This window comes from Pollachius pollachius (genome assembly GCF_949987615.1).
Source record: "Pollachius pollachius genome assembly, chromosome: 4".
Classification (NCBI taxonomy): Eukaryota; Metazoa; Chordata; class Actinopteri; order Gadiformes; family Gadidae; genus Pollachius; species Pollachius pollachius.
In genome coordinates, this window is record NC_136937.1 from 22,713,354 (window position 1) to 22,723,299 (window position 9,946).

General features: G+C 39.7%; 1 protein-coding gene across 1 annotated transcript in view; it reads left to right on the forward strand.

Moving 5' to 3' along the window:
* The window catches only part of cfap221 (cilia and flagella associated protein 221), a gene marked incomplete at its 5' end in the record, with an annotated part of 36,082 nt that extends 28,208 nt beyond the window's left edge, over window positions 1-7,874 (forward strand). The window contains 2 exons of the mRNA XM_079734243.1: window positions 7,139-7,234; window positions 7,363-7,874. Of these exons, the coding sequence (XP_079590369.1) occupies window positions 7,139-7,234; window positions 7,363-7,447 (181 nt within the window). The 3' untranslated portion in view covers window positions 7,448-7,874. The remainder of the gene's footprint in view (window positions 1-7,138; window positions 7,235-7,362) is intronic.
* Between the last annotated feature and the right edge of the window lie 2,072 nt (window positions 7,875-9,946).

Consider the following 9,946-nt stretch of genomic DNA (forward strand, 5'->3'; position numbering starts at 1 on the left):
GCAATTCCAAGTTTGACAGGTCATTCTTTTCACACAGTTTTTACTCATGTGTCACACTTTCAAACAACCAAAGCAGAATCCATTATTTTTAAGAAACTCAACTTTAGTTTCACGTGGCTGTGCATCCATCCTCTTGCATTCTGATAACGAATGCTTGCCAGCACAAAATGGACATGGGTCATAAGGAGCAGCAGACATTTTGTATTTAACAGGTGACTTCTCTGGTATCGTTTCTTCAACTCTGCTGTCAGACACCATTGCTACTGTGGTAGCAAAGCTGCTTTACTTGCTCTTAATTGTGCTGGGTTTTGATTCAGTGAATGGTCTTACATGTTCTACTTTGGGAGGTTCAAGAATGTCACCAAAGAGTGGATCCTGTAATAGTTTAGCTTGCCTTTCAATATATACAGCAAGGTCATCAAGTCTTGCCCTCCTTTGGCTTTGCTCTAGAATGTCACAAGCTTTTATTTGCTATCTTTCTTTTATTTTATAAGGCAGTTTTGATATAATGAGACTCCAGTTTGAGGGCAGGTCAAGCTCCCCCATATCCCGCAGATCTTGCATTGTATTACAACAGCCTCTAAGAAGGAGCGCATAAGAATGCAGTGCATTTCCATCTTCAGCCTTTATGTTGTCCCAAGTAAGGGCCTTTTCCATATATGCATTGGCTATCCTTAATTCAGCTCCAAAATTAGTCTTCAGCAGTGTCTTAGCCTCTGCAAACCCTACATTGTCGTTCATATGCCAACAGCTTCTAACCAGCTCTCTGCAGGGCCCCGAGGTGAATTGGTCCAGGTAGTATAACCTGTCTTGGTTACTACTGGTCTTGTCCTCAATGCCATGCTGAAATTCCCTTATAAATATTTGGTAGTTTAAAGGATTACCATCAAAAACTTTTATCTCCCTTGCAGGAAGTGAGGTCTCTTTGTGTGGAAGGACCAATAGGTTGGCAATATCATTTTGTCTTTCCATTACCGTTAATAAATGGTCATTATTGTCCCTCCCTCCCATGGCTCCAATTTCAGCATTTTTCAGCATTCTCCAATTTAATTGGAGATGGTTCGGGATCACTGTCAGGATTTCCCTCATAGTTTTCCAGATATTCATTCATGGCATCATGTTGTGTTTGTGGTTGATACGATTGGGGAGGCTTTGCATAAGGCTCCCCATTTTCCAGAACTCTCAATTTGCATCGGATTCGGCCAGGCTTATCTCCAGTATCATTCACTCCATTTTAGATTTTAATTGAGCCTCCTCCATTTCCAGTTCATGTTTTGCTTTAAGGCCTTCTGCCCGGGCTAGGATAGCAGCTCTTTGTGCAGCCACTTTAATGTGGGCTGAGGAAACTGAAGAAGTCGTTGATTTTGTTTTTCCTGAGGTTCTTGGTGCATTAGAAATGCTGTCCTGTGGCCCAATATGCCATTGAGGGTCCGTTTTGTTTTTCAAGAATTTCCACAGCCATTCCACAGACAATTCCTAAATGTATTGATCTTTGGCTCATACCAGTTCATTCTTTCATGTTCCATTATTTCATCAGATAATAACATTTGCATGAATTTCCTCAAATTCCTTCAGAGACCTTTTAAATGCTGCAACGTCTTCATCTATCGTATCAATATTTCCACCAAGCACCAGTAGAATCTTTATTTTGTTCATTTTGCGTGTGCATGTGCCAAGTTTTCCTCTCCGTGATGCACTGAGTCACTTTAATTTCTCATCTGCCATGGCAGCATCAACGTAAGGATTATCACTATCCGTGTCCATGATAATTCGGTTATAATTGTTTAGTTGAGGTCATTCGTTAAGGAACTGATTTACTTGATTTTTTCAATCCAAATATCCGTTCAACAATTGTTTCCTTTTATTGATTTCATTATGCAGAAAATATATTTCCCTGTGTCATATAAACTTCCAAAAGCATAGACATCATAGTTCTTCATTTTATAAAACATTCAATGGAGGCATTTATTCCATTGTTTGACAAAAAGATCCTTTTGTTTTTAGTTTTTATTTTAACCACCACCGCTCCATTCATGAATCGCCAGCGCTTGGTTTACTCACGGCTCCACTACATTCGAAAGCAGTTGTAACTCTCACCGTCTTGAGCTTGTCCCGCAGAGTTGATGCTCATCAATGCGTAGTTTGTTAACTAAAGCTCAACAAAGCATAGTATTTTAACTAAAGCTCTACAATGCATAGTTTTCTAACTAAATGTCGTGACTTATTTTTGCTGTTAATCAAAAATAGGCACGTTCTTTCGGGATTGTGGCTTTTAGACATGCTCGCAATACACCAGTTAAAAAAATAAAAGGTTAGGGATCGTCCGTCAGCTTTGCGGTATTTATTTCAAGCAAAAGAAAACATGAAGGATCAACATAAACCTTTTCTTACATATATCAAAAGAGCTGTCACTGAGCGGTTAAAAAACTGTACAACTTCCTGCTACCTATTCACCTGTGGCTCCTCTCCTAAATACACACAGGTGCGCTTCATTAACCCAAATACGGCATTGGTCGCCTGATGTGGCATAGTCTCTTGCTCTGGATCATCTCAAAGCAAAGCAGCGAGCTCGAGAATCAATGTGACGCAAGGCAGTATCACTCTGAGACACAACGTTTATTCAGATCAACAAAGCATACCAGATCGTCCAAGGGATGATAACGCCCTAGTTATTTCAGTAAAATATACGAGCAACCGGCAATGGATAGAAATGGCCAAGGAGACTGTTTTGGTAAGCTTCAATCAATATCGACCTTACCAAAACATTTCAGAACCCGTTTCTGTGGGGAAAGGGAAACTGGAGAAAGTAGCATCTCAGAGGTTCTATGAACATCCTTACTTTAGGGTACTGACAGCGATATATTCTCGATTCTCTTTCTTCTGACAAATGTACTTATTGTAAGTCGCTTTGGATAAAACCGTCTGCTAAACGCCCTAAATGTAAGTGGCCACTCAGAAAAGCGCTATATAAATGCAATCAATTGTTTGTTCCAAAAGTGTTTCTCTGTTTGTTGGGATTTGTGCCATATCATGTAACTTATCAATGTGTTCGGACAATCTCTGCTTCTATATCTGAAAATGTGCATGTATGTCATTCCCATGTCGTTTTATTAATGAATCCCCATGAGTGATTGTTTCATACAATGTATACATTCTTATTTTAACCGTGTGTGCCACTTTTCTGCTCGTATAGGCTACTTTACTGAAATATCTAGTCAGGGGCGTTATCATCCCTTGGACGATCCGTAGGCATGCTTTGTTGATCTGAATAAACGTTGTCTCTCAGAGTGATACTGCCTTGCGTCACATTGATTCTCGAGCTCACTGCTTTGCTTAGAGACTATCCAGAGCAAGAGACTATGCCACATCAGGCGACCGAAATGATACCGAAAGAGCGCATAACAGTTTTTTGGCTGGGTTGTAAACATTAGGATTTGAATAATTGGTGTAATGGCCTCTTCTTTTTGGAAACGAGACAAATGCCATGGTCTATCATAACATGGACAGTCAGGTCACAAGTTGATCTGGCTGCCTAATGCTCTTATCAAGAAGACTAGTTGGGCTTTTAGTACTGCAGCTAAAGTGTCCTTGACTCAACGGCACAACGGAATGGAATCTCAGCTTGAAATATTTCCCCCCCAAAATGGTATGAGCTCGAATTCGTATTTATTATTAAAAAAACACACATTTTCCATTTATTTTTGGCTTAAAATGGTTCTACATGACAAATTTCCCCCAATAAGACTCCAAATACGAATGAGATGGGTATGTTTTTGACATTTTATTGAAATCAAATCAAAGAGGCATTCGCAAGGACAGCTTTTTGCCCGATTTCCAACAGCTGCCGTAGCCACAACAAGCGATGCATTCGGCTGATGGTCACCAGTTAACACGGTCAAAAGTTGAACTGAAAATTTTTGATGTTCAAGAATACGTTCTGAAGTTTTTAAAATTAAAAAAAATAATATTTTTCAAAAGATGTGCTTCACTGCCATTGTATTTACGGTATATGTATTTTTTATTTTACCTTTTATCAATCTTGATAATATATAGTACTCATTAACTGTTATTAAGTGTATATTAAAGGACTTATTAAACTTAATAAGCATGGTTCCCACTTTAGATCCCGTACCTGCAAAATGCATAATTGGCAGTTTAATAAAGGATTTATTAACCTTAATAAGCATAAAAAATGCTTAGTAAAGGTTTAACAATGACATAATAGGTAAGTTAGTAAGGCTCAATAAACTATAAGAATCTCATTAAACATAGACCATTATTAATGTTATTAAGCAATCAATAAATAGTTAACAAGTTTCTTCTAAGTGCTTATAAAAGTCTTATAATCTCACAATAAACGTGTTTATTATGTTATTATTAACACTTATTGATAGTCTTATTAACACAAATTAATGTTAATAAGCATATAATAAAGTCTCATTACATATTAACTAAGGCTTATTACAGGGACCTTAATATAAAGCGTTACCTACTTGGGTAAGTATGGTACTGATACTAATGTATGTAGGTTACTCATGTAGGTAGGGTACCTCTCCATGTAGGGCACTACTGTATTTAGTGTACTTCTGTATGTATGGTGCTACTGTATTTAGGGTACTTCTGTGTGTAGGGTTTCTACGTGTAGGTAGGGTATTACTCTATTTAGGGTACTACTGTATACAGGGTACTAGCGTGTGTAGGGTACTAGTGTATGTTGGGTACTACTGCATATAGGGTACTAGTGTAGGTTGTGTACCTCTCTATGTAGGGTACTACTCTATTTAGGGTACTTCTATATGTAGGGTCCTACTGTATGTAGGGTGCTACTGTATTTAGGGTACTTCTGTATTCAGGGTTTCTACTTGATGTACTAGTGTAGGTAGGGTACCTCTCTATGTAAGGTACTACTGTATCTAGGGTACTTTAATATGTAGGGTACTTTTGTACACATGGGTTCTACTGTATGTAGGGTACTACTGTATCTAGGGTACTAGTGTGTGTAGGGTACTAGTGTATGTAGGGTACTACTGTATCTAGGGTACTAGTGTGTGTAGGGTATAGGTGTATGTAGGGTACTACTGTATGTAAGGTGTAAGTGTATGTAAGGTACTAGTGTATGTAGGGTAGTAGTGTGTGTAGGGTACTGCTTTATGTTTCCCATTGACTTATCTTTGAGTCTCGTGATTCAATTGATTAACGGCATTCGTTTTTGTTTTCCAACCTTTTTTTAAGAAGGTGTTTTTTCGGGCGCAATACGATTTAGTGGCATTATGTTGTTGCAGTGCAGGGATATTTCTTAATGCAGCCCCTCTGGGGAAGCGTCTGAAAGGTTAGCTGACTCTTCCAGGTAATCTGCTGCTGCTGTTCCTCCTCATGCAGCTGTGGCACCTTCTCAGGAGAGCAGTACCCTGCAACCTTCTTTTTCTGAGGAGATAATTTTGTCCATAAAAATACAAATCATACATTTTTCATTAAAAGTTGCATTATTGAAGAACACACTAAAAACGTCTTATCTATCAAAGCTTTTACATTTATTCTTGTAGTTTTGTTCTGTATATATTTATGTTATATTTATGTTTTGCCAAACCGTACTTCAAAACGAATATTTATTTTTAAAATGCGGATATCCATTTAGCTCATAACATCTGCCATTATTAGGTGAGTTCTGCATGCAGCGCTCAACTATTGTTCTTCTTAGGTTTTATTAGGTGAGTGCTGCATGCAGCGCTCAACTATTGTTCTTCATAAGTTTGATTCTAAATTTATTTCCTCTTCATTATTCTCTACAAACTTTGGGACCTATCTCCTTCCTCAATTTTTCACCTTTCACCTCCATTCAAATTTTAAAATGTTCAGTATAGCTTTGAATCGCACGCTTCTTTTCTGATTTTTAAAATATTTTATACTTTTTAAGATATTCTACTTTTAAAATACTATCTTTTTTTAAACATGGGATTCAATGGGAGGACGGCTACTTCAACTGTTTACGACCTAACTAAATCATTTTTCAACCGTTTATCTTTGTTCAAACCATTTAACAAATCTTCACACTTATAATATCCAATGGAATTTTGAAATAATTTATACTTTCTTCAGAATCATTTTTAGTTTCATACCGGCTTCGTTTTCAGTTTCAAGTCTCATTGATTCACGTTGACGCTGGAGCGTGAGGACGTTCAGCAGTGTTGCCAGATTTGGGTGTTTTTTCCCGTCGGATTGGGCTAATTTGAGAGGACGTTTCAGCCGGTGTTGCCAGATTGGGCTTGTTTTCTCGCTCTATTTGGCCTCTTTTAATCACGCATCGGCTCACTATTCTCTTAAAGACACACACACACACACACACACACACACACACACACACACACACACACACACACACACACACACACCAACAGTGCAGGGCAATACATTTGACCTTTCAGATTCTTCAGTTCAATTAATTTTACATTTCTGCATTTTTAGCAATGCTTTGCGCTTTTCATTCAGCTGTCACTTTATTTGTTTCTAACCATTTACATTTTCTTAAATGGTGTGCATGTACATTGTTTACTCAATTTAGACTATTGAAATTTTGTTCAAATTCTTCACTTGATTTAAGCCATTTAACGTCTCTTTATGTCTTAATCTATGTGGCTTTATTAAAAAATATTTTCAACCTCACTTTGTACTACAGCACTCGCCGCACTTTCTGCAGGAAATGCATTTTCTAGTTCTATCCTCTTCTTCATGAAGACCTCATGTATGAAGTCCCCATGACTCTTATTCCACTTTGATGACTTTAGTGTTTGATTGCTGTATCAAAATAAGTACAGAAAACATTGGTCCATAAAAAGAAAGCTCTGTTTCTCTAAGAGAGATGAGTGTCATATCCTTGTTCCTCTGAGTGATTTGGAGAGTCCAACATGCAACCTTGTTGTACATATATTCATGTTTCTCTAAAGGGCTTAGAGAGGGAGAAGTAAAATCTGATTTGTATATTCTTGTTTTATCAGTGGTTAAGAAAAAAATAAGTCAATTTTCCTATGCTTTATAGTACTTCCAATGTTTTATTTTTTGATGATTGGTTTCTTCTTCTTCTTCTTCTTCTTCTTCTTCTTCTTCTTCTTCTTCTTCTTCTTCTTCTTCTTCCGCTTTGAAGGTCTTTGGACCTGAAAACAGACTTGTTCCCAGAGAGGGTCCCCCAACCCCTCACTGGCCCCTCCGATGACATTGACCCTGCCCTGGTTGACAGAGTGTGAGACCCCTTAATTAAGCCTTAAGTCCTAAATTGTTTCCGAAAAGCAGCTTCATAGACATTGGTTTGACAAGTGTGTGTGTGTGTGTGTGTGTGTGTGTGCGTGTGCGTGTGCGTGTGTTTCACAGTACAGAGGAGCCGGGCGTGTGTCTGACGCAAGAGATGATCCGAGCAGAGTTCTTGGGGGATGAAGAGCTCGGCGACCGGACCTGACCCACTGACTGGACCAGAGATGCTAACCCTAACTAAACACTCACTCGCATAGACATACACAAACCCATACATTATAACAGACACAAACATACGAAGAGGCACATAGTCACACTCCTAGAGCAATACAGACACCTGCACACACAAACACATAAACCATAAAGATTTCCATTAAAACCAATAGATTTGACTGCCAGGCATGTAGAAAACATGTTCATTAGCACGGTTCCCTTCGGAGGCTGACTGTGCCGCTACACGATACCCTCCCATACCCTCCCACCTCTCCCCTACCCTCCCCTCCCACCTCTGGTTCAGCCTCCAGCAGCACCTCACAACGTGCTGCGGGGACCGAGGCTCCACTTAGCTGCAAGGCTTTGCTTGTTCGCAATCAATAGCCTCACGGTTGCTCTAAATCTTGGTGGTAAATGGTGGCTTGGTTTACCCGACCAGCTCCTAGAGCGTAAACCACAACGGGCCGCTATAGGGGGTGAACGACCACATAATTTGAATCCCTTTTCAGTTGACACAACAATGTTTTATATTCTTCAAGCTAAACCAGAGATATATTACATACATCTCAGAGAGCAGGTCAACTTTCCTTTTCACTTACTGTTGTGTTTGTCTGGATAAAAGACATGTTAGGAAAGAGACGGGAGTCCTCCTTAATCTCCAACAACAGCGAAGGATAATCTATTTTCCTGCCTGCGTGATTCGTCGTCATTGCCGTGGCGACAGGCTCTGGGACAGAAAAAGAAGAAAAGAAGCCCAGAATTCATCCTCCTGATCAGTGATGTTGTTGTTGGCGCCGTTGCCATTGGTTTCCAATTGACAAGTGGAGGGGGCCAATATGGCCCCTTCATCTTGAGCTCCCAGAATGCACCTGCCGTCACCTCGCCATTCAACATTTTCATTGTCTTTTAGATAAATACGCACACATTTAAAAGGGTGGACAATTACTTTTCTTTTAAGATTTTTTTGGGCTATTTGCCAATGACCATTAGCAAGTAGTCTGACAAATTTAAATGAAATACAATTTTCTAATTTAATTGAATGGTTTAGTTGTTTTTTTCCATTCAAGTCAGAGAAAGAAATGTCAGCTGTAACATTGATATGGACTTCTCTATGCCGTTAGGCTACATTTTCCCCTCCAGCCCATTACAAACGTTCTGCCAAGATAACACATGGCTGGTTGTAAAAGAGGAATAAATGTTCCCTCAACAGATCAGATAGCGTTCCTACTTCGACTGGCCCTTATGATTTCTTGTTTTTCTTGGAAATATGTCTTTAACGATTAAAATGACGTATGGACGAAAATGACGAAATGTGTTGCCTGCCATTTCCCGCGTGGTTTAAAGTTTAAAGTGTTAAAGGTCCCATGACATGCCACCAGGTGTGGTGTGATTAGCGTTACAAGCCGTTTTGGAAATCTTCCCCTTATGACATCACAGGTGGGCGTGTCCACCTAGATGTGTGACGGATAGATGTGCAACGTTTGCTACAGTCCACTGGGTAGGCTGGTAGACTGATCTATCCAGCACACATCTTGGTGGACATGCCCAAAGCTACACGCCTCCAGCAAACACAACCTATCTTTCATCTGACACTCAGAATCAAATGATACAGTGTTGTTCACAAGAGGTTACAGCAACTATTGTTCGAGAGATAAGGAAATCAAAGATGTATGCCATCATGGCCGATGAGGCCAGGGACGGAAAAACAGAACAGCTGTCACTCTGTGTGAGATATGTTGCAGATGGTGCTCTAAGGGAAAGGCTCCTATCCCTTACAGACTTAAAATATTTTGATGCTGCGTCAATATGCATTGCAATTGAGAATCAATTATTAGTGAATAATATTGATGACTTGAGATGTGTGGCACAGACTTATGATAGAGCAGCTGTCATGAGTGGGGTACTGGGGGTCGTACATGCCCATTTTCGAAAGAAGCACCCTGAAGCCATGTATGTGCATTGTTATGCACATTAATTAAATCTCGTCTTATGTCACACGTGCAGAGCAGTTTCTGAGGCCAAAGATTTTTTTGACATGCTGGAAAATGTCTACACTTTTTTCAATTCTTCTCTTGTGAACCACCACATTTTTGAAGAAACTCAAAAAAATCTAGGGTTGCAGCAAACTGAACTTGTCCAGTTATCCAACACACGCTGGGCATGTCAACTGCGTTCTGTGAACGCAGTACTTGCCAACTTCCCTGCCATCATTGACTGCCTCTCCACTATTAACACACCCCTTGCTGTGGGAGTGAAGGCAAAACTCTGTTTGTTTTCCAGTCTCTCCTCTCAGTTACAGAAGGTTTGCATAGATACCTGCAGAAGGAGACCATTGATCTTGCCCAAGCAGTGGCCTACAAAAATGCAGTGACTGATTCCCTTAAGGAGAAACGCAACGATGCCACTGCTGCTGATCTGCATGCTCAGGCTATGGCCCTATGTGAGGCCAATGACATATCATTGCCAGAGCCATCCTCTTTCCAGAAGAGGA